Here is a 24,548-nt window from a genome sequence, read left to right on the forward strand (position 1 = left end):
GGGCACCGGATGGGTACACATACACTTAGGGGTCGACTGGCTGAGGGTATAGTATAATGCAGTGCTGGTCGTAATGGAAAAATCTACGCTTACGGATCATTACGCATAATTTTACGCTATTACGCATTACGGCGTAGGAAATTATCTACGGTACATCACTGTAATTACGCGTAAACTTACGCAGTTACGTGTAAGGATACCGTAATGTAGGCGCTTACACTACGATGTTACGCATAGTGCCGTAATACCCATTAATGCGTATTTTTTGACGCATACGGACGATATGTACGCAATAGCCGTCAATGTGACAGTTATTGCGTACATATCATTCGTATGCGTCAAAACGTACGCTTATACTGAAGGGCGGGAGAAGATACTATTGGTTGCTTAGGATGTTGACTGATTGGCTACTCTTAGAAAAGGGGAGTTTTTACGTTAGTAATTACGCGTAAAATTACGCGTAAGTGTTCGTAAAATTACGCATACCTAGCAATTACGGTAGACAGTGTAATTACGATACCACTTTACTGCTTACGCGTAAATAATTACGCGTAAGACCGTAAGTTACGCGTAGCGCTTACGCAGGGCCGGCCCTAGACTTTTTGCCGCCTGAGGCAAAAATGATTGCTGCCGCCGCCCCACCCCCCCTACCAATACAGTGGGCGGCGTTGCAGGAAGTGACGTCAGTGGAGCGCACGCTGGATCGAGGAAGAGGTGAGTCCTCCCCGCCCACTGCCTCTTACGAGTTGCGCTTCTCATCTATTTAAGGCTGGAGGGGAGCGGAGGACGGGGGACCCAGGCGAGGGAGGGGGGGGGGGTCCGACCCCCCTCCCCGCCGCTAGGCCCAATACCCCCGTCCTGCCCGCTACCCCTCCAGCTGGGCGGCCGGCTCCCCGCACCCACTGATGGGCGGATGCCGCCCCTAGAAATTTGCCGCCTGAGGCAAACGTTTCACCCCGCCTCATGAGCGGGCCGGCTCTGCGCTTACGCGTAAATTTACATTGAATTACGATGCGTAATTACGCTCATGCGTAATTTCGGCCCAGCACTGGTATAATGTAGCTCAGTGCAGCCTGACTGCTGCTGTCTCCCACATGATCACTCCTCGCCCCGCCCCTCCTGAGGAGCCCTCCTATCATGAGAAGGGAGGGGCTGATCAGTGCCCACAAGGAGAGCAGGCTGAGTTGAGCCGCACAGTTTATTGCATATTTGATAGTGTGGGTCTTAGATTTTGAACATGTGGATAAAATGTGCTTCCAGAAACCTTTTTGTACAGATACGTTATTGCCACACAATATTGTTTAACTAAAGGTGGCCACACACGATTCAATAAAATGATCTGATTTTACAGCAACTCGATAAAAAAAAGATTGGATTTCCCGTTTTTATTCGATAAAAGTTGATCGGAAATGGTGGATTTTTCTCATCAGTTTTTGTGAAAATTGAATGAAGTGTGGTAGATTGTCAATTTATTAATATATACACCCAAGCAATTTTCTCAGTTTCCAATCATTTTTATCATAATAGGGGAAAAATTGAACATGGGTGTGTGGGACATTGGTCAGATTTTTGAAATGTTACAATCAGTTAGAAAAACTGAATGCTATTCTTGAACTGAACAGATATTTAAAAATTTGTATGGTGTGTGGCCACCTTAAGGGACAGATCACACTCATCTCGTGTGACAATCCACTATGTGTTGCGAGTGACCCCCCTGGTGTTGTCAGGATACAATGTGCTACTCAGTACAGAGAACAATGATAGAGGGTAGACTATCACCCAAAGCAATCATGAAATAACGTTTTAGACATTCATCCAGAGAGAACTTGTTTCCAGGACAGGCGCCCCTCTCTACCTACCTGTCTGCAGATCCACAATTTGAAACCTACAGATTTAATAGACTTAATTTTTTTTTTTTTTTAGGTAAAATTGAGTATGTAGAATAATCCCTTTCTATGGTGGGGGAAGGGGGGCTGGAGAAGCATGCGATTGGCTGCCAGGAACACTGCCGGGACACTTTACTGAACACGGTACACAGCGCAGCATCATGTAAAAACGTATCAACAAGTACTGTCGGAAAAATACAGGTCCTCTTTTCTGTGCACTTTTCTATGGGGGTGAAATACTACTTAGCAATAATAATTCTTCAAAAATGAAGTTAGTTTCTGGATATCCTTAAAAGAAAAGTCCAGTTTGTCAAGTAAACATCTTGGCACGAACCCCTCCAATCAGGGAGCGCCAGTCTAGTCTCCGGAAATGACGCCGTCGCACTCCCATCGGTTCTGCTCAGAGATCCGCAAAGAATCAAAATGAAATGTTTGGTCCTCAGTTACAGTGAGCGTCGGTAGGAGAGCGTCTTGTGAGGCCAGCGTTGCAGCAGAGGTTCATCAGAAGGTGCTTTCCAGCAGACAATGGCAGCCGCAGCCCGTCGGACAGACTTCCTGCGTGCTGAACCACTCCAGCATGTGCGCAGTGTGTCCACCGTGACCGCAGCTCAGGCAGAAGTTGGAGGAGCCCCGGACAGCCACGTGGCAGATGGCGCACTGGAAGGTGAACCCTTTGCAGATGGCGCACTGCGTACCACGCACCTCGCTACGGCAGTGGGTACAATACACGCCGAATTCTGGTGGAGGAAGAAAAGAGAAACAAAATGACGATGATTTACTTAAAGAGGCCCTGTAGTGACATATAGTAGAAATGACCATTATTCAGGATACCCATTGTTATGTTAAATATTCTGCTTTCAGCATCGGAAACACTTCCTATATCTTTATATTGCTGTATATTGGTACGTAGCTCCGCCCTGCCACTGAAAGAGCAGATATATTTTCTACTGGCTTTAGATCTCTTAGTAAACAAACATTGGCCACAATTTACTAAGCTTATCTCCTGTCTTTATGATTATATTCGTATTTTAGGGTCTTTTCTGAGCATTTCAGAGGTTGGATAGTGTAATGGATCTTGGCTCTGCCTGTTCAGTAAGCCAGCACCTATTCAGTAAGAGACCTTAGGCAAGTCTCCCTAACACTGCTATAGAGCGCGTCCTAGTGGCTGCAGCTCTAGCGCTTTGAGTCCGCCAGGAGAAAAGCGCGATATAAATGTTCTGTGTTTGTTGTTTGTTTAAAACCAGGAAAAAAACTCATGCTGCCAGAAGCCAGCAGCAGCCCCAACACTCACTCAACTCCCTGGAATCCAGCGCTACAATTTTCCCTCCATCCTCCGGGTGGCGCTGTAACTCTGTAGCGAGATCACTGATGCGATCTCACCAAAGTTTCAGAGCCTTCATGAAGAGGAAGAAGAACGGCTGCCTGCGTCTGGATTCCCCGGGAGGTGAGTAACAAACGCCCGTTGCGTGCCATTGCTTTGCACTGAGCTCCCGGCTACCAACAGGGAGGTTAATAATGATTCTGTGCTGTTTTACTGTTATCACCATGGTGATTAAGCATTTAGTATTCACTGTGCAATTTACCTCAGGCAAACCTTAAAGTGAACTTGAGATGAATGGAAAGAAGAAATTCATACATACCTGGGGGCTTCCTCCAGCTCCCTTCAGGCTGATTGGCCCTTCGCCATCCTCCTCCTCTGTCTGAATCCTCTGCTATGGATCCCAGTAATTTTGGAAGCCTGGGCGTAGTGTGCATGCGCCGTGCGCAATCATCATTCTGTTCCCGTCACCGGAAGAGTTCTGTGCCAGTGCAGTACTACTGCACAGAGCATGATAGGGGAGCGCGCTGCCTGACTGTGCCTGGGCGGACTGTCCATGACTGGCCGAATTACTGGGACCCATAGCAGAGGATTCAGACGGCGAAGGACCAATCAGCATGAAGAGAGATGGAGGAAGCCCTGGGTGTGTATGAATTTCTTCTTTTCATTCATCTCAAGTACCCTTTAAAATAAGGATTTTGCCCTTAAGATAAGGAGTGAATTCTAAACTTGAGGTTTCAACCAAGCATCCTTAAAATAACGACAGAATTCGAATGGTTAAGACAGGCTGTTAATTCACAGAGAGGAATGCAAGTGTAAAGCGTGTGAGAAGTTATCACCTGGCCTGAGCTGTCGTAAAGATGAATGTTACTACAGACTGCAAGAAGCAACGAGGGAGCGTGTTGGGGCCACAGTAGCATCTGTCAAATCTTCTCTTTGGTAACGTACTTTATCTCACTTCTTCTTCCATCCTTGCCTAACTTACTTTCTGCCAGTCATTTTGACTTGTATACTGCCATTTAGCGAGAGGTTTATTCCTATATGCAGACACTGTATTTACAGAGGTTATGTTGAAAGTGATTCACGGATCGCTATAGCTGTTCATTGTTGTAAGCAGAGGCGTTTATCCATAGAGTGTTTTATTGCACTATGCTAATATTGGCAAACACTGCTCTGTGTGCATTCCCTGTAGCTTGTTGATTTTAATAGTTTTTATTTGCATTTGGTTCTTCAACAAACAAACGTTTTGCTAGCTCTGGCATTATTTGTGCTTTCAGTTATGGATGTGTCTTTTCTTTAGGATTCAGTGGATGTAGTCTCCTCCATACTGACACTTATCATGGTGTTTTATGCTAGATTTTAATGGCTTACAGTTGTTTGTGCTCCTTTCCTCCCTATCTACTGCAGGTAAGAATAACTACAGAGGTGATAACTTAAAGGGAACCAGAGACGAAGCACCCTTGTGTATTTTACTATATATATCAGTGGGGACATTAGAGAAAACACTTACCATGCTCTCTGTTTCATCCTCACTGCTAAAAGTGTCTGTTATCAGCTGTGATAAGAATCCTGGACTGAGCATTCAGTCTAGCTTTGCCGGGGATAATTATAGCTGAGTCATTATAGCAGAGCCACAAGGGGGCAGGCTTGGGCTTGACAAGACACCAGAGAAGACAGACTCAGCTATAATCTTTCCGTAGCAAAGCCAGACTGAGTGCTCAGTCGGGGATTCTTATCAGAGGTGATAACAGTCAGATTAAACAGAGAACAATGAAACAAAGGGCAGATTAGGTGTTTACTGTCATGTTCCCACTGATTTATAAGGTAAAATACAAGAGGGTGCTTCATCTCTGGTTCTTTTAAAGAGGAACTGTAACCTAGGATTGAACTTCATCCCAATCAGTAGCTGATACCCCCTTTCCCATGAGAAATCTTTTCCTTTTCCCAAACGGATCATCAGGGGGCGCTGTATGGCTGATATTGTGGTGAAACCCCTCCCACAGTGTGATGTCATGACCTAGGTACCCAGGTAAGTTCACACCTAAGCGAGAATTGTGCGATTCCCGCTAACCGTAAACCGCTAGCGGTTTTTAAAAATGCTACTCCTATTCTAGCCTATGGCAGTGTTCTCACTGTCGTGATCTTCCGATTATCGCTAATCGCAATCGCGTTACCTGCAGCGGTTTGCAGGCGATTCTGGAGCTATCGCGATTAGCATGTATAGAGATGCTAATCGCGATTGCTCCCAAAACGCTAATTTATTCAGTGATTTTTCCGAGTTTATCCTGGAAAAATCACGCCATTGACATCATTGTCTTTGGGGCTGATAGCAATCTGCCATCTTTCTGATTTGTTCAGCATGAATCGGGCAACACAGCGAATTTGAGCAGGTTTGCTGGGAATACATGATTTTTTTTTTTTGGCAGATCTACTTTCTGATCATTTTTACAATTGATTAACATTCACTTCTATGAGAAAAATCGATCAAAAAACGATAAAAATCAGATTGGATCTGTCGGAATAAACTATCGAGCCATCTATCTGCCGAAAAAACTCATGGTGTATTCCCGGCATTATAAAACTTTGAAGGGCCAGCGCTGCGTAATATGTTGGCGCTTTATAAATACAATAAATAAATAAATAAATAAGGGCCAAAAACTTTGGAAGAGGTATAAACAGTTATTCAATGCCCAATTCAGCCACACTGCAAGAAATTCTCCCATAATCTCCATGTTTGCAAAACTCACCAATGCCTCTGTGCGGCTCTGGGGGGCAGGACACAAACTTCAGCACCTCCGCCCTCTTCTCCTGAAGACCCCAACGGTACAGAATCTCTCCATAACACTTCTTAAAGTCGTCAAACTGCTGAGCGTTGGCTGGGTCCAAAATTCTGCATGTGAACCAAAAGTGTTATCTTTACAGGCATTTTCCCAAATGCTTTCTTTCAACCCGTGCAATCCTTCCCTTTTGAAATAATATACATAAAGCATATTTAACAGATACAAAGACAAATACCAGCCGTTATTTGACTTTAACTGTACAGATGGAGGAATAAAAACAAAAGCACTTCTCTCCCTTAGGCCCCAAAGCGCATGAGCTTATCTGAGTTCAGTACATAGTTGCGATTTGTCATGTGTCTCAAGGAAAAAAGTTATGAGTGTTAATGTCAGACTAAACAGATGGCTTTTCAGTTAAACGCCTTCATGGTTGGAGCGGTCTTGATTGGATGTGGCAAGGAATTCTAAAGGCTAGGGGCAGCATGACAGAAAGCTTTGGCTTCAAAGGATTTTAGTTGGACTCTTGGCATAGTCAAGTTATTGGATCCTTTTGATCTGAGGTTGAGGGTGGTGTGAGGCAGTTGCAACAAATCCTTCAAGTATCCGGGGCCCAGGTCGTGTAGGGATTTGAATGTTAGCATGCCAATTTTGTAAAGGATTCTCCATTTTTAGGGTAGGCAGTGTAGTGAGCAAAGGGTTGGCGTTATGTGGCAATGGCGGGGTTGGCTTGGTAACATTCTTGCAGCAGCATTCTGTACTAACTGCAGGTGGTGTAGATCTTTATTTGAAAGGCCTGCATAGAGGGCATACAATAGTCCAGCCGTGATGTGATGAAGGTGTAAACTAGGGTTGGAAGATCCTCTGAAGGGATGAGGTTCTTTTTGAGTAAAATTAGCCATAAATTACTTCTCTCCTATGTTGCTGTCACTTACAGTAAGTAGTAGAAATCTGACATTACCGACAGATTTTGGACTAGTCCATCTTCTCATAGGGGGGTTCTCAGGGTTTTCTTTATTTTTAAAAGCACTTAGTGAATGGCAGTTACTCCGTCCAACTGCCAAAATAGTGTGCAGCGAGCAGGGAAGCTGGCCAGTATCGTATACATCTTTTTCAGGGAAGGTCTTTAAAAAGAATAAAGGCCATGCTGAGAATCCCCTATGGAGAGATGGACTAGCCCAAAACCTGTCGGTAATGTCAGATTTCGAATACTTACTGTAAGTGACAGCAACATAGGAGAGAAGTAATTTATGGCTCACTTTTACTTATTTGCATGTGTGTTAAATTTTAAGATTTTCGCGACAGTTCCTCTTTAATTTTTGCAATATTCCTTAAGTGAAAGAAGGAATGTTTCCCAACAGCTGAAATGTAATGTCTTGAGTTTATTTCCCCAACAATCAGTAAACCCAAGCTGCGCACAGTGTTGTCACAGTGAGGTCCGAGTTCCCTGCCCTCAGTGGTGCCAAGTCTGGGATATCCGGGATAACAGATTATTATGGTTGTTTGGAATAACTGTACTGTGATACTTTTGAAATACGTTTACCTTAAACAGAATTTCTGACACAGTGCAGGAAATTGTACTGAATTACATTTCTTAGAGTTTAACCAAAGTTTGGCTAATCTTAATCCAAAATGTATTTTTCTGAGTTTGGATACAGCAAGGTTATTCGGCACCGATGGGCTGATGCCGGATAAGGTTCAGTTGACGGATGTAGCAGACAGCCAGCAGGAAGAGCCTCCCCCTCCTGCTTCTCACCCCATTTCATCCAATGTACCAGTGGGCGGAACAAGAAAACCAAAGAGCAGGAGACGCAGACATGCAAAATGTTTTTCTGTGCCCATTTAAATGTGCAGATCTATATACTGATACACAAAACGAGAGCCCTCTTTTGGCATTGCATGAACCTCTAAAGGGATGCAGAGGATGCTCGGGAAAGAAAAAGGACCGACGTGTGCACACCATTTGTAGGAGAAGACTCTCAGCTTCCTGCCAGGCCTACTCCACAGCTGCATTACAGAGCAGGGATTAGTGAATTTAGAGAGAAACTCCGAACAAGAATTGAACTTTATCCCAATCAGTAGCCGATGCCCCCTTTTACATTAGAAATCTATTCCTTTTCTCAGACCATCAGGGGGTGCTGTATGACTGATATTGTGGTGAAACCCATCCCACAAGAAAAGTACATACTCTTGGCAGTTTCCGGTCTGTGAACCTTGCTGCATTGTGGGAAATAGCTGTTTATAGCTGTTTCCAACTGCCAAAAAACCATGCAGCAGCTACATCACCTGCCAGCAGTAAAAATGTTCAGGCCCTGAGCCCACTAACGCATCTGAATCCGCTTCTTTCCGCTTTTCAGCATCTGTAACATTGATGTGTAACTGAAAAGCGGACATAACTACGTAAGTGGGCTCAGGCCCTTATTATTATTATTTAGTATTTATATAGCGCCGACATATTACGCAGCGCTGTACAGTGTATATATATATATATATATATATATATATATATATATATATATATATATATATATATATATATATATATATTGTCTTGTCAATAACTGTCCCTCAAAGGAGCTCACAATCTAATCCCTACCATTGCCATATGTCTATATTATGTAGTGTAAGTACTGTAGTCTAGGGTCAATTTTTAGGGGGAGCCAATTAACTTATCTGTATGTTTTTGGAATGTGGGAAGAAACCGGAGTGCCCGGAGGAAACCCACGCAGACACGGAGAGAACATACAAACTCTTTGCAGATAGTGCCCTGGCTGGAATTCGAACCAGGGACCCAGTGCTGCAAGGCGAGAGAGCTAACCACTACGCCACCGTGCTGCCCTTACTGGAGTTCCTCTTTAAGCAACATGTTTCACTAGATTACCAAACTACTGCAGCATGCGAGAAAAAGTGAATTTGAAAAAAAAAAAGTGTAAAATACCAAATGTTGTATTTTACCAACCTTATTTATTTTAGTGAATTGAGGCCTTTGTTAAGAATAGGCCTGGCTAATACAGTACTATATCTCACTCTTTATACATACCATTAACTCTGTATTAAAGTGGACCTGAACTCTTGCACAGGACAGAAGGAAAACAGAGAAAATTGCACCCTGTATGTATTTAGAGAGTTCAGCCTGTGTAATTCCACAAGTTCTTATTTGATCTTTCCCCTGTGTCACCTGACTACCACGGCAGATGAGCTCATTTGAAAGCACAGGATGTTAACAATATGTCTGCTTCCATGAATCAGGAAATAAAACAGCGCAGATTTATTTTAGGATTATGTATCAGCTGTAATAAAGAAATATTTTCTGCTTAAATGTTTTCATGCTGTTGCGTATCTTTTAGAGCAGAGAGGATATTCTAAGTTCAGGACCGCTTTAACCTCCTTGCCGGTTATCCCGAGCTCAGCTCGGGGTAACCTGCGTAGGAGGATTTCTCAGGCCCTGGTGGGCCGATTTCCCCAAAAAATTTTCCCTGCACGCAGCTAGCACTTTGCTAGCTGCGTGCATATTCCAATCGCCGCTACCCGCCGCGCCGCCCACCCCCCCTCCAGACCCCTTGCGCAGCCTGGCCAATCAGTGCCAGGCAGCGCTGAGGGGTGGATCGGGATTCCCTCTGACGTCCATGACGTTGGTGACGTCATCCCGCCCGGTCGCCATGGCGACCGGGGAAGCCCAGCAGGAAATCCCGTTCTGAACGGGATTACCTGCTTACTCTGGTCGCCGAAGGCGATCAGAGTGGATAGGGGGATGCCGCTTGTCAGCGGCTATCATGTAGCGAGCCCTGGGCTCGCTGCATGATTTAAAAATAAAAAAAAAATAATAAAAAAAAAAAAAGTGTTGCGCTGCCCCCTTGCCGCCAGAATTGTAACGGCAAGGGGGTTAAATGGTTAATTACAGTAATTGTTAGTAGATTACCCTTGGAGGAGCCGTGGAATCCAGTCTTTAAGTGAAGTAGAACCCACAAACATCCTACAAACTTGGCCTTCACCACTGTGAGTACTGCCGGCTTTTTGTGCTGGTTGGTTGACAAATCATCACTTCTCGGCACAGTCACGGTCGAGTTGGGTGCCGCTACAGAACCTATGCTTTGGTCTGCGGCCCGCGCAAGGGTAATTCGGAGTTCCAGCGATCGCCGCACCCCAAATTATTTCTCTCTATAGTATTTAAAGGACATCCGAGGAGAAAATAAACTGATGACATATACAATTATATATTTCCTCCTCCTCCTAAAACTGTCTGTTTTAGATACCCTGTGGTTTATTTTATATTTAGATCAAGTTTTTAAGTTTTTACTGTTTTATTGTCTCTGCTCAATCACACCTTCATTGAAGTATGTCAGAGCTCAAATCTATGAACTATTGACCTTCTTTATCTCTCTCCTGCTCTCAGAAGCCATTTACTGACAGGAAAGTTTTTTATGGCTTTAATTACTAATCAATGAGGGTCACACTGTAGTCTGACCCAGGCAGAAACTGTCACTTGCATACCTTATTTTTAACTCTTTCAGGCAGAGAAAGAAAAAAAAAAAAAGAACACAGCCTAGTTATTTGTGTGCTAGGCACAGTACATACACGTCTATCTCATCATGTCACCTCGGGTATCCTTTAACCTTTTAAAGACTGCAGTGTTAAACCCCCCTAAAGACCAGGCCATTTATTGTCAAATAGGCCACTGCAGCTTCAAGGCCAAGCTGCAGGGCGGCACAACACAGCACACAAGTGATCCCCCCCTCTTTTCCCCACCAACAGAGCTCTCTGTTGGTGGGGTCTGATCTCTCCTCCTGTGTTTATTTTTTATTTATTTTTTAATAAATATATTTTTTCCCCTCCCTCCCCGCAGCCAGCCAATCATGGTAGGCTTCTATCTCCAGAGCGGCAATCACCGCTTGGAGACTGGAGCTGCCCCAGCCACGTCCATCGGCGCCAGGAAGCAGTTAATGGCGTTAGAAATTCCAGCGGCAGCAGGGTGAGCTGTCATACAGCTCACCATGCTCCAAGCTGACCGCCGGCGTACTGACGCTTACTTGTTGGTTGAGACTGCTGGTTTGTTGAGTTCTGGATAAGCGGCTCTACTGTATCAAAGTATCGCATAGACATAAATTGCTTTTTAAATGGATATCGGCGTCACCTTGTGTAAGAACACTCACCGGTCTATGGAGAAATCACCTGTCTGTCGAGGGGACTCTATCAGCTGCCTGTGGTCATTAGTAATAACAGACACTCAAAACTCTCACATCAGTAACTTGGCAGGAATACATGGCTAACAGAACAATAGCAGTTATCAGCAAAGAGAGACCAAGCAGTACCGTATATACTCGAGTATAAGCCGACCCTGCAACTTTTACCTTTAAAAAAAAACCTGGAAGAAATGTTTGATCTGAGTATAAGCCGAGGGTGGCAAAAACCACAACACCACTCACAGCCATGGCCGTCCACAACCACATATTAGAAAAGCAGCATAAATTCAGCAGATTGCAATAATAAGCCTGAATATAAGCCTACAATGGAGATGGACATACAAAGAACTCCTGTTGTAAAGTTTAAGCTGGCATATAGATAAAGCAAGGAGTGCAGAGCCACATAGTCCTGTATCTAAAGCGTGATATAGGAATGCAAGGATTCTCACCACTCACAGTCCCTGTAGGCCTTCCAAGGCTACAACTAGAGATGAGGTTAGCTGGGACCTCCCATGGAAATGTAAAGTGCGGGGTCTCCCTCAGATGATGCCTATAGTGGGGGCATTGTGAGGGTTACTCAGAGTAGTGACTCCAGTATAAGCAGAGACCCCCACTTTTGGACCACTTTTTTGGGCCTAAAAATTAGGCTTATACTCAAGTATATACAGTACTCAATGCCCACCAAGTCCCAAAATAATAATAATAATAATAAAAACCCATTAGCAGGCTAGTGCTGACTAGTTTAGCACTTCCCTGTATTGCTCACCACCATACAGTAGTGAGTGTGCAGCCTCCTCCCCTCTCAGGCAACTATACCCCTTATTTTGAGCTAGGTTTACATATGGAGTTTGTAACTCCCATAGACTAACAGTAAGCAATACTCACATGAGCCAAACATTATTAGCCTATGGGTGCTTGAAACTGGCTGGGTCTAGGCAGCAATAGTCCAGTCATAGTTCTGATTGGAGAATATGGACACCAGGGAAGGCAGAAAACCATACGCTAAATGCAATATAAAGCTTGGTAGATGAGCTTTTTGTTCATAGGCTTGTACAAAGGAACATGATCTGCGTATGGCAGAAAAAAGGTTTTGCCACCTATTTAGGAAGGGGTTCTTTACAGTAAGAGTTGTTACAATGTGGAATATTTTACCACAGGAAGTCGTTGTGGCAAATTATATACAGTAGCTGCATTTAAAGGAGGTTTGGATGCTTTCCTTGCCTTGAAGGACATCCAGGGCTAGAATTACTTTTTTTCCAAGTTATTTCTCAGCTTTCACAGGGAAAGTTGATCCAGGGACTGCCTCCTGGAGTCGGGAAGGAACTCTCTAATTGGTCGGAGCCTTGTAAGGGTGTTTTTGTGAGATATGTGAGCGTGCCGGAGAGAAAGGTACCGAATGTCTACCTATTTATTTTTTTATCGATGGACTAAAGTCTTTTTTCGCCCAAACTTATGGTGGCCATACATGGTTCAATTTTTTTTTTTTTTTTTTTCAATTAGATAATTTAGTTTGATTATTCCATTAAAATGAATATAATGATTTTTCCAACATGTCCGATTGGATTTTTATTGAAAAAACAGGATAATTGGTCGTTTTTCTTGATCGAAAATAGATTCTTTTCGATTTGAACGTTTTGGTCGAATAAACGGGAAAATGAAACGTTTTTATTGTAGTGTGTATGGACACCATTACTGTAACTATGGAAAGCTATACTGAACTAACTGCGTTCAATATTTTTTATTTCAGAATATATGTGTTTTTTAGGAGCCAGCATATCCCCTATTTGATTGGTTAAATAATAGTTTTTAAAAGATACTTGAATTGACATGTGACATGATGAGATTGACATGTGTATGTACAGTGCCAAGTATACAAATAACTATGCTGTGTTCCTTTTTTCTTTCTTTGCCTGAAAGAGTTAAATATCAGGTATGTAAGTGGCTGACTCAGTCCTGACTCAAACAGGAAGTGACTACAGTGTGACCCTCACTGATAAGAAATTCCAACTATAAAACACTTTCCTAGCAGAAAATGGTTTCTGAGAGCAAGAAAGAGGTAAAAAAGGGGAATTTCTTATCAGTGAGGGTCACACTGTAGTCACTTCCTGTCAGGACTGAGTCAGCCACTTACTTACATACCTGATATTTAACTCTTTCAGGCAGAGAAAGAAAAAAAGGAACACAGCCTAGTTATTTGTGTGCTAGGCACTGTACATACACATGTCTATCTCATCATGTCACTTCGGGTATCCTTTGAAGATATCAGTGACTGTGTTGTGGAGCGCTTTTGACCTTTAGGTATTGGAATTTTTTTATATCAGGACTAGATGATGTTGAGATCAGGTAGTAAAGTTGCCAGGCTGGTTGATCGAACCTCATACAGACACGAAGTACAGAGAGCAGTAAAAAGGCAGTGGAATTAAATGATAGGACAAACATCTATTTCCGGAGGGTAAAATGTAAAATTTATAAGAACTTTTACAGCAGATATTGATATTTAATAAATGCCTGTTACGGTTACCTTTTATTTTTATCGTGCTGCTCCCGCTCCCTCTCTCGGGGGTCCACGTACGTCATACTGTATCGATATTCATCAGGAGAGGCGTCACCCCACGGCACTGGATGCTCACCATCTTGTGCCCCTGATTGAAAGTGAACAGAGAAGAGATCATGTCAATTATACTGCACTATATTCAAATAAGCATCTACTAAAGTGTAACTGTTGGGCATAAAATAAAAAATAAATTCTTTATTTTTATCTGGTAAGCAAGTAATAAGGATGATAACCAGGCAATCCAAACGTTAAAATCACTATTACTTTTCTTGTTGATAAATGATCATTTATTAGTTTACCTGACTTATGTGGTACACACAAAATCTGGTACACAAAAAGTAAGTTGCAGGGCATGCTGGGTTGTCCTTTTTTGCTTCTCTACTTTCCTCTCAGACGACACACCCTCATGTATTTTACCATATATATCAATGGGAACATTAGAGAAAACACTTACCCTGCTCTCTGTTTCATTCTTTACTGCTCAGCCTGCTTGTTATCAGCCCTGATAAAATCCCCAAGTGAGCATTCAGTCTGGCTTTGCTCAGGAATCATTATAGCCGAGTCATTGGCCTCAATTCACTAAGATCATGCTGGAGATAATAAGGCAAGAGATAACTTACCTGCACACAGTGAGAGAGTTATTTTATCTCTTCATTCCTTAAGTTACCTCCTCTGTAGTTAATTTACCTCCTCTGTAGTTATTTTCACACACAGTTAATAAACAGCCTGTCTTTAACCACTTAACGACCAGCTAACGCCCATAGGCATCAGCAGGTCTTAAGTGGGTTACCATGGAAACGGCCGCTCGAGCGGCCTTTCCATGTCAGTTCACGGAGGGTGTCTCCGTGAACAGGCGGAGAGCCGCCGATCGCGGCTCGCCGGCAAAATGTAAACACGCGGGGAAGAAATCCCCGCTTTTTACATCATACGGCGCTGCTGCGCAGCAGCGCCGTTAGGCAGATCGGCGATCCCCGGCCTCTGATTGGCCGGGGATCGCCAGCATCTGATAGGCGGAAGCCTATCCTTCAATGCGCAAGACGGAAGTCCGTCCTGCGCATTACGTAGGAAGAGGGAGAGGGAGGTAAGCAGCGTGAGGGCGGAAATGGCTGCGGAGGGGGGCTTTGAGGAGCCCCCCCCCCCCGCAAAACGCAGATGGCCGGCAGCGATCAGACCTCCCCGGAAAGACATCCCCTAGTGGGGAAAAAAGGGGGGCAGTCTGATCGCCCTGCCTATTACCCGATCTGTGCTGCGGGCTGAAAAGCCCACGCAGCACAGATCTGCCAAAACTTGGCCGGTCCTTAAGTGGTTAACTCTGGAGTTATTTTAAGGATTGAAGAGTTAACTTAAAGACAGAAGAGTTAACTTTAGGTTTGCCTGAGGTAAAATGTTTCCAGAATACTACATGCCTTATCACCATGGTAATAACTCTAGAAGAGTTATTAAAGACAGGAGATAAGCTTAGTGAATTGAGACCATTGTAGCAGAGCCAGAAGGGGGCAGGCTTGGGCTTGAAAAGACATCAGAGAAGACAGACTCAGCTATAATGATTCCTGAGCAAAGTCAGACTGAATGCTCAGTCGGGGATTTTATCAGGGCTGATAACAAGCAGGCTGAGCAGTGAAGGATGAAGCAGAGAGCAGGGTAGATGTTTTCTCTAATGTTCCCACTGATATATATGGTAAAATACATGAGGGTGCTTCGTCTCTGGTTCACTTTAACGAACGCAGCCTGATTGGCTGACGCCTCTTTCCCTCCTGTTTTCCCCTCCCACACCTCTGTTGCTCTCTGATTGGCCAATATTTCTCATGCTGAGACAATGCACTTTCTATAGTGAAGGGCGGCAAATCAGGCAGAGGGGAGTAAGGGAGGAAATGACATCAGGATTGGCTTTGAAATAGCCACACTTAAAAGGGGAATTGCTAAGAAGGATTTTCTCTTTTTTTTTTTAACTGTAGAAAAATCACTTAAAGGAATACTATCGATACCCAAGTGTTCTAAAATGACAATGTGCAAATAATGTCTAAGTAGCTGTGTAAACATTTTCCTACTTTTTATGTTAAATATCAGAGGCACAGACTGTAATTTATTTAAGGTAGGATTTAGCTATATTGGGACAAATCACTTGCAGAAGGGGTGTCTGCTGCAATGCACAGCCAGTGTTGCATATCAGACTACAGAAAGCAAATATCAAACATATCAAACTCTGAAAGCGAAAACAGTATGAAAAGCTGTGACAATTAGTTACATTTCCTCTGCTCTCTTCAGACAGGTCAGTCAGAAACACAGGACACAGGAGCTGCAGCTGTTGGGAGCTCTCTTCTCTGTCACACACAGAGCTACACAGAGTTAACTGATCAAGTGTAAGGGGAATTTTCCCTCTCCTCATGGCTCAGTCAGCCATCAGTTTTGGCATCAGTAAAGTTTGAAAGTATTTTGCAAACAGTAAACAAAGAAGTTGCTACTAAAATGTATACACCAGTACTTAGCAGCACTTCCCAAACAATTCCTGTGTCAATTGAAAAAAATATGTGAATCGATAGTATTCCTTTAAATCAAAACGTGGACAGTACAATACTTGTGTTATGTAGGTAGAGCAAGTATTTATCTACTTATATATAGGTTATTTTTTTTCTGAGATAGTATGGCTGACAGCTCCTCTTTAATGCAGTCACATACAGACAGACAGTACAGGTACAAAATACACACAGTAATCCTCAGCTTGGTTCTGTAGCATTCCCTATAGGATGATGGGAGACTTACCGACACTCCAGCCGCCAGTACCGAAGCCAGGATCAGACATACTGGACCCAGAGCAAGAGGAGGTGAAGCTGGGCTGTGAATATAAAATGCAGCACGTTGAGTACCAGAGTTACTCCACCTTTAAAGGGGCACTATGGCGAATCAGTGTTATATTAGGGCTAGATAGAATTAAAGCGGATCCGAGATGAAAAACTAACTATAACAAGTAACTGGTCTATATATCTTATCTAAAGTTTAGATAGTTTACACAGCATATCTAGCTGCAAACAGCTTCAACAGTATATGATTATTTCTTCCTGTGATACAATGAGGGCAGCCATGTTCTGTTTGTCACCTTACACACAGGCAAGCTGATCTGTATCTCCAGCCCTCAGCCTGTGAAAACTTCACTCCCCTCCTCCTCCCCTCTGCTTCTGAAATCTCTGGCTAGTAACCTCCTCCTCCCCAGACTGAGCTCCCATAAGCCCTTGCTAGTAAGGCTCAAAGTGCCAAAGCTCTCTGGAGAAGCTGTGGGCGATGTTTGTTTAGTTTATAGGGAATTAGAGTATTAAAACAAAAAAAAACTACTTGAGGAATGACCTATAAACTATATGAAAGGAACACAATAATGCAATGAGTAAAAGTTTATCTCGGATCCACTTTAAGCACACATGAGAGAAGTAGGCAAAAACTGGCCCTTGGGATTGCTGTGTTAGTACGTGGTAATCCTAGTCCGGCATCCGGCCAAACACGAAGTGACGCTCACTTCCTGTTGGGCAATCAATGAGGTGCGCAGAAGCATATTGCTAAAATACGCTTGTGCAACGCTAAAAAGTGCAGTGTTTTTTAAAAATACATGCGCGTTACCATAGACTTACTTGACTTCCGGTCCAACGCAGATCACTGCAAGAGCCGCGTGGTAACGTACGTTTGTCCGGACTTAAGATAGGGCACTTCCGGTGCAGCGTACCACAACGTGGGGCGTGTGAACTACCCCAGAGAGTGTGGCATGCGCACCACCGTAGTGTGGAAGGGCCCTCAAGTGATGTACTGGCCGATCAGCCCATTATATTGTGGGGAACAGCTGTCGTCACGGTTTATTTTTCACAGACCCCCCCTCCCCCCCCCCCCCCCCCCCACGCCTGCGCTATAGCTTCCTCCATTCTCATGGCTCTGGGGACAGTAATAAATCCAGCTGGGTTGCTCTTACTAGCAGTGTAGTGTTTCAGGACCACGGCACTCTGCTCAGACTCTGTCAGCTAAAGCACGCTTAGATAACGGATGACACGATACGCTGCTAGTAAGAGCAGCTTAGCTCGATTTATTACTGTCCACAGAGGCACGAGAATGGAGGAAGCTATACTGTAGGCATGAAGAGGGGGCAGACAGGGCCAGATTTGTACTCTTTACTGCCCAAGGCCACTGTCACCAGCCCCGCCCTTCAGTTTAGGTAGTGAGATGACCACTCCCCCTTCCCTCCTGTATAGGTAGCGAGCGGACTCCTCCCGTTCCCTCTAGTAGAGGTAGCTTGATGACCCCCCTCCAGTATAGGAAGCCAGATGACCCCTCCCCCTTCCCTCCAGTATAGGTAGCCTGATGACCCCCCCCCCCCCCTCCAGTATAGGTAGCCAGATGACCCCTTCCCTTCCCTCTAGTATAGATAGCCTGATGACCCCTCCTCCCTTTCCCTTCAGTATAGGTAGCCAGATGATCCCTTCCCCCTTTTCCTCCAGTATAGGTAGCCTGATGACCCCCCCCCCCTCTAGTATAGTAAGCCAGATGACCTCTCCCCCCTTCCCTCCAGTATAGGTAGCCAGATGACCCCTCTCCCTTCCCTCTAGTATAGATAGCCTGATGACCCCTCCTCCCTTTCCCTTCAGTATAGGTAGCCAGATGACCCCTCCCCCCTTTCCCTCCAGTATAGGTAGCCAGATGACCCCTCCCCCCTTTCCCTCCAGTATAGGTAGCCAGATGACTCCCTTAATCCCTCCTTTTCCCCCTCCCCCCCTTCAGTATAGGTAGCCAGCTCACCTTCACACCACTGCAGCCATCAGGGTCACTCATTTCTCCACTCATCTCCTGTGCAGAAGCTTCCTCTTCCCCTCTGTCTCTAATGCTGCCCAAGTCCATAGCTGCCGGCCACAATGGAAACGTGCACAGAGAGCAAGGTGGGTGCTGCACAGGCAGCTGGCAGCAGAGTACCGCAGTCAGGCGCTCGCCTGATCTCCCTGCAGTGCAGCATTCGCAAGCTTACAAATGCTGCACCAGTTTAGCCTGCTGCTTTGGTGCCCTTGCTCCTGTGGTGCCCTAGGCCATGGCCTAAATTTAGCCCTGGGGACAGATCTGAGAAAAATAAAGGGTACTTACGTATTACGTTGCAAGGGGAGAGAAAGAGGACAAGGCTGGCACTGTGATTCAGGAGTTTATTGTGACACATTTTAAAAAACTTACAGTCAGCAGTGGTGGGCAATGCAGATAGTAGCTTGGTGGGCAATGCGGATAGTGGCTAGGTGGGAAATGCAGATAGTAGCTTGGTGGGCAATGCAGATAGTGGCTAGGTGGGCAATGCAGATAGTGGCTAGGTGGGCAATGCAGATAGTGGCTAGGTGGGCACCAGGTCAGATGCCTCCTCAATCTCACCCCTTGCAACGTACACTATTGTATCTACTGCTAGAGCACACCTTCTTACGGGAGCAGTGCCCTACAGTCTAGCTTGTTACGTGGGCATGTCCGGTCCCATGTCTGAGTGATCCACGAGTGCTGGAGCCCCACTCTTCCACACTTCTCTACTTACGTATTAAGCCGTCCGGCAGAGCTGCCCAGCTGTTGGAATTAAAGCAGTTGATTCATCACGGATGGGCTGCATTCCAGTCTCAGCAGCGGGAAGGGCAGTGAAGAGGCTCAGAGCGGACAGCCATGACAATTCTATCTCTGATTTCATATTTTCAGCAGACAGAGGTCGTTTGACAGCCCGCCTGCACTTCTGTCCGATCTGAGCCTCTTTCTGCTCACTCGCTGCCCTCCCCGTGATCCGTCTTCAGTGCTGCATTGCATTCAAAGTTACTCTGACTTCTGCCTGGACAGTCGGGGACAGATCGGCACGGACATATAAGAGGGGTGCTGATCCGGAGAACAGGAGGGATAGCCAAAAGGTCCGAAGCATTCACTGCTGCAGAGCAACTGCGGCATGATTGTTACACTGAGCCGCTGTTGACAGGTGGATCGGCAGTTTGAGAAACCTTGAATCCTATGTGGCAAATCAGCTGCTCTTCAATCGGTATACACTTTTTTTTTTAGTGTGAGCCATTCTGCAAGACAGCTTAATACGCAAGTACCAAATAAAGTTACAACAGCTGTTCTCCACAACAGAATGGGCTGATCGGCCAGTACACCGCTTCAGCTGGGTTGCCAGGAGATTATGGCTGGGTGCGTTTTTGCCGCTAATGGAAGTCTATGGGCACAGGGAAAAATGCATATGCGTTTTCAAACATACGTTTTTAAAAACGCATGTTTTGTTGCATGACATTCAAAAACGTACATAATGAAAGTCAATGAAAATGCAATGGTTTGCGTTTTTCATGTGTTTTACATGTGATTTTTTTTTTATTGTTTTGTGATGCATTTCCGCTTCCTGTTGTCTACCTAGTTATTTGCATAAAATGCAATTGAAAAACGCATACGCGTTTTGTATATTGGAAACGCAAATACATTAAAATACACACAAAACGCTTGAAAAACACATCTGCAGTAAAAAATGCTAATGCACCAAAAACGCACACACAAAAACGCACATGACATAAAATGCGACCTTTCACGTTATGTTAGGTGTGCACCCAGCCTATGTGAGTGAAGTTCAGCTCTGCTTGTTTTTTTCTTAAAGGGGCACTATGGCGAAAAATTGTAAAATGTAAAATATGTGCAAACATATACAAATAAGAAGTATGTTTTTTTCAGAGTAAAATGAGCCATAAATTACTTTTCTCCTATGTTGCTGTCACTTACAGTAGGTAGTAGAAATCTGACAGAAGGTTTTGGACTAGTCCATCTCTCCATAGGGGATTTTCAGGGATCCATTTATTTTCAAAAGCACTTAGCAAATGGCAGTTGCTCCATCCAACTGTCAACAAACTGTGCAGTGAGCAGGTAGGCTGGCCAGCATCATTGTTTAAATCCTTTTTAGGGAATATCTTTATAATGAATAAAAGTCTTGCTGAGAATCCCCTATGAATAGATGGACTAGTCCAAAACTTGCCACTTCTGTCAGATCTCTACTACCTACTGTAAGTGACAGCAACATAGGAGAAAAGTAATTTATGGCTCATTTTACTCTGGAAAAAACGTACTTCTTATTTGTATGTTTGCACATATTTAAAATTTTACAATTTTTCACCATAGTGCCCCTTTAAATCAATTTGTTTCATAGCTACTTCTCTCACATGTGTGCTTAATTTTATTTAGCCCCGCTATAACACCGATTCGTCGTAGTGCCCCTGTAACTGACAGACAGAAGAAAGCTTACATAGCGGCTGTGGATGGAACGGGCGGGAAACGGGTGGCAGGACAACGCGCCATTGCCTTGTGGATGAAGGTGGGCGTCAAACAGGCTGCACAGCATGGCCAAGGTCTGAACATCGTGCAGGTGGCAGTAATGGGCCAGTCTGTAGAAAGATAAGACATGGATTTAGCTTCCAGGCAAGATGGCAATGTCCTGCTCAGGTCACTTTAAGGGAAACATTTTCAATCAGTAAAATACTGCAAATGACAAATCTGAAAATTGCTGATGTAATCGGCACAATCTGTAAGCATAAGAGGGGATTGTGTTAAAGAGAAATGAGCACTATTTTTAAAAAACTTTTTAAATGTACCGCCCACTAAAGGTACTCAATTCAATTTTTTTGTTTTTTTATTAAGAAAAATCTGATCATTTTCTATTTCATATACAACCCATTGAGTAGCATTTCGCTTGCTGAAGACTAAACTTCAGACAGAAAAGCCCACAAACAAACAGCAACTGAAAGGCGCTGCAGTAAAGGCCTGGCAGAGCATTACAAACACAAACAAACAAACAACAAACAAACACAGAACATTTATATCGCGCTTTTCTCCTGGCGGACTCAAAGCGCCAGAGCTGCAGCCACTAGGACGCGCTCTATAGGCAGTAGCAGTGTTAGGGAGTCTTGCCCAAGGTCTCCTACTGAATAGGTGCTGGCTTACTGAACAAGGAGGAAACCCAGCATCTGGTGATGTCAATGAGTGCAAGACTTCAGGCTGTCACTGCCAGCAAAGGGCATTCAACCAAGTATTAGAAATTAATTGATTTCCAGTTATTTCATTTGTCCAAATACTTCTGAGCCCCTGAAATGAAGGGATTGCGTAAAAAAAAATGCTTTAGTTGCCTCACATTTTTGAGCACCCCACTGAATTAAAGCTAAAAGTCTGCACTTCAGCTGCATCTGAGTTGTTTCATTAAAAATTCATTGTGGTAAAAGACAGAACCAAAATCAGAAAAAAGGTGTCTCTGTCCAACTATTTATGGACCAAACTGTACAGCACAGAGTCCTAACATTCAAACCTGGAGTACCTGAAGTTCTGTGTAAGTTCAGGGAAAATTAGGGTCTTTTTAGTTTTAGTTCACCCGAGGAGCAACACTTACAGCGATTCCAGCAGCTGTCGGCCAAATGGATGACGTGCCCACGGGGTTTCTGTATCAGGGTCAGATTTAGGCATCAGACACATATCATTAGACGCAGCAGCCAAGGCCCAAACCTAAGGAACAAAAGCAGCATGACGTTAACCACTTCCTGTTCTTGCACATGACTAAGGTGTCCGAATTTGTGTCCTTAAAGTGTACCAGAGACGAAGCACCCTCGTGTATTTACCATATATATCAGTAAGGAAATTTGAGAAAACGCCTACCCTGCTCTCTGTTTCATCCTTTACTGCTCAGCCTACTTGTTATCAGCCCTGAAAAAAATCCTCGACTGAGCATTCAGTCTGGCTTTGCTCAGGAATCATTATAGCTGAGTCTATCTTCTCTGATGTCTTTTCAAGCCCAAGCCTGCCCCCTTCTGGCTCTGCTTTCCTGTTCTGTATACTGCAGCATCACAAAGAGCTGTGATGAGATGGGAGGAGCTGCTGATGCCAAGAAAGGAGCTATTTTTTTTTTAATCTATATTGGTTAGTCATAAGAGGTTTTTAGAAATGGTGATTTTATTTTGCACACAGCCCACTAAATAATATGCTTTTCTGACTAACTGTGTTTTGCATGAGTTTTAGTAAAAAAACAAAAAAATGGCACACCAGAGCGGCAAAAATACCAGGTATAGTATTTATTTTGAAAAATCTATCGGGGGATATGTTTATTTTGTGCCAAAGCGTTCATCTCTGGTTTCCTTAAAAGTTAATGGGAGCTTGAATAAAAAAAATCAAACGGATACTTACCTAAGGAGAGGGAAGGCTGCCTCTGGGTCCTATTGAGCCTTCCCTCTCCTCTCCCAGTCCCCTCGTTCCAGTGCTGGCTCCCCCAGTAGCCGTATTTGACGAAGCTGGTCAAATACTGCCTGCTGCCACTGAAGGAGGCTTCGGAGGTAGATGGACGGCTCAGTACTGCGCCTGCGCGAGTATGCATTCTTGCGCAGGCACCGTACCGAGCCGCCTGTCTTCAATACACTCGGGCTCCTGAAGATTTTTGAAGCCTAGCAAAATTGTTGGCCTATCACAAGTTAATTAAAACAATTCAAACCAAGGCATGATCATCCGGTTATCAGATCTACTGAATGACAATTTATACAAAATCTCTCACATGCCCCCAAGAGTGATCCATAACAGTAGATCACTACATTTGTTATAACTGCAAGTATGAGAGCAATGCAGTGGTGGAAACCGCATAGGATGCAAGGTGAGGCATCTGGTGGCCGAACAATCACGCTGGCATGGCGTGCGTCATTCCAGCCACTTCTTTCTCTGCCATCTTGGTAAGCATGACAGCTTCCAGTCATTTTACTCTCTCTCTCTCTCTTTCTCTCCAGGACTCCTACATCCACTTCCTGGTTTTGCTTTTCATGCATCCACTTCCTGGTTTTGCTTTTCATGCATCCACTTCCTGGTTTTACTTCCCTTTTTATTGCATCAATATTCTGTTTTGCACCTATTTGCTGTGTATGGGGTGTTTTTCTTGTTTTTTCCATGACTGCACGTTTCACTGTATTGGTTTTGTTATATATGGTTTATGATTTTTTTTTTATCACTACCAATCTGATCACACCTCTCTGGTGACTATTGTTACCCACTTAAAGGGAAGGTTCAGGGAGGGTGGGTAAAAAATAAAAATCAATTTCCACTTACCTGGGGCTTCCTCCAGCCCGTGGCAGGCAGGAGGTGCCCTCGTTGCCGCTCCGCAGGCTCCCGGTGGTCTCCGGTGGCCGACCCGACCTGGCCAGGCCGGCTGCCAGGTCGGGCTCTTCTGCGCTCCAAGGCCCGGAACTTCTGCGTCCCACGCCGGCGCGCTGACGTCATCGGACGTCCTCCGGGCTCTACTGCGCAAGCGCAGAACTACTGCGCCTGCGCAGTACAGCCCGGAAGACGTCCGATGACGTCAGCGCGCCGGCGCGGGACGCAGAAGTTCCGGGCCTTGGAGCGCAGTAGAGCCCGACCTGGCAGCCGGCCTGGCCAGGTCGGGTCGGCCACCGGGAGCCTGCGGAGCGGCGGCGAGGGCACCTCCTGCCTGCCACGGGCTGGAGGAAGCCCCAGGTAAATGGAAATTGATTTTTATTTTTTACCCACCCTCCCTGAACCTTCCCTTTAAGGACTGTAGGCTTACACCCCCGCTAGTGACCAGGCTATTTTTACTAATTAAGCCACTGCAGCTTTAAGGGCTCATTGCAGGGCTGCACAACTCAGCACACAAGTGGATCCCCCCCCCTTTTCTGCACCCCAACAGATTTCTGTTGGTGGGCTGTGATCGTTGGTGCAGTGTTTGTTTATTTCATTATATATATTGTTTATATAAATATTACTATTTATTTTTTCTCCACCCCCCCTCCCTTCCCCCGCCAGCTAATGACAGCGGATCGCTCCTGAGCCTCATAGGGGAACAGC

The 24,548-nt window shown here is 44.6% G+C and overlaps 1 protein-coding gene across 4 annotated transcripts in view; it reads right to left on the bottom strand.

Annotated features, from left to right (window-relative positions):
- Positions 1–2,003: 2,003 nt before the first annotated feature.
- Positions 2,004–24,548, bottom strand: part of WDR59 (WD repeat domain 59) — a 142,737-nt gene continuing 120,192 nt past the window's right edge. For 2 of the 4 annotated variants that reach the window (XM_068261682.1, XM_068261680.1), the window contains 7 exons: positions 22,105–22,217; positions 20,971–21,109; positions 16,473–16,545; positions 13,680–13,800; positions 11,129–11,176; positions 5,952–6,094; positions 2,004–2,623 (listed from right to left, as the gene is read on the bottom strand). In XM_068261682.1, the coding sequence (XP_068117783.1) occupies positions 2,388–2,623; positions 5,952–6,094; positions 11,129–11,176; positions 13,680–13,800; positions 16,473–16,545; positions 20,971–21,109; positions 22,105–22,217 (873 nt within the window). In that variant the 3' untranslated portion in view covers positions 2,004–2,387. The remainder of the gene's footprint in view (positions 2,624–5,951; positions 6,095–11,128; positions 11,177–13,679; positions 13,801–16,472; positions 16,546–20,970; positions 21,110–22,104; positions 22,218–24,548) is intronic. The other 2 variants (XM_068261683.1, XM_068261681.1) reach the window with 1 other exon arrangement.

This window comes from Hyperolius riggenbachi, chromosome 11 (genome assembly GCF_040937935.1).
Source record: "Hyperolius riggenbachi isolate aHypRig1 chromosome 11, aHypRig1.pri, whole genome shotgun sequence".
Taxonomy (NCBI): domain Eukaryota; kingdom Metazoa; phylum Chordata; class Amphibia; order Anura; family Hyperoliidae; genus Hyperolius; species Hyperolius riggenbachi.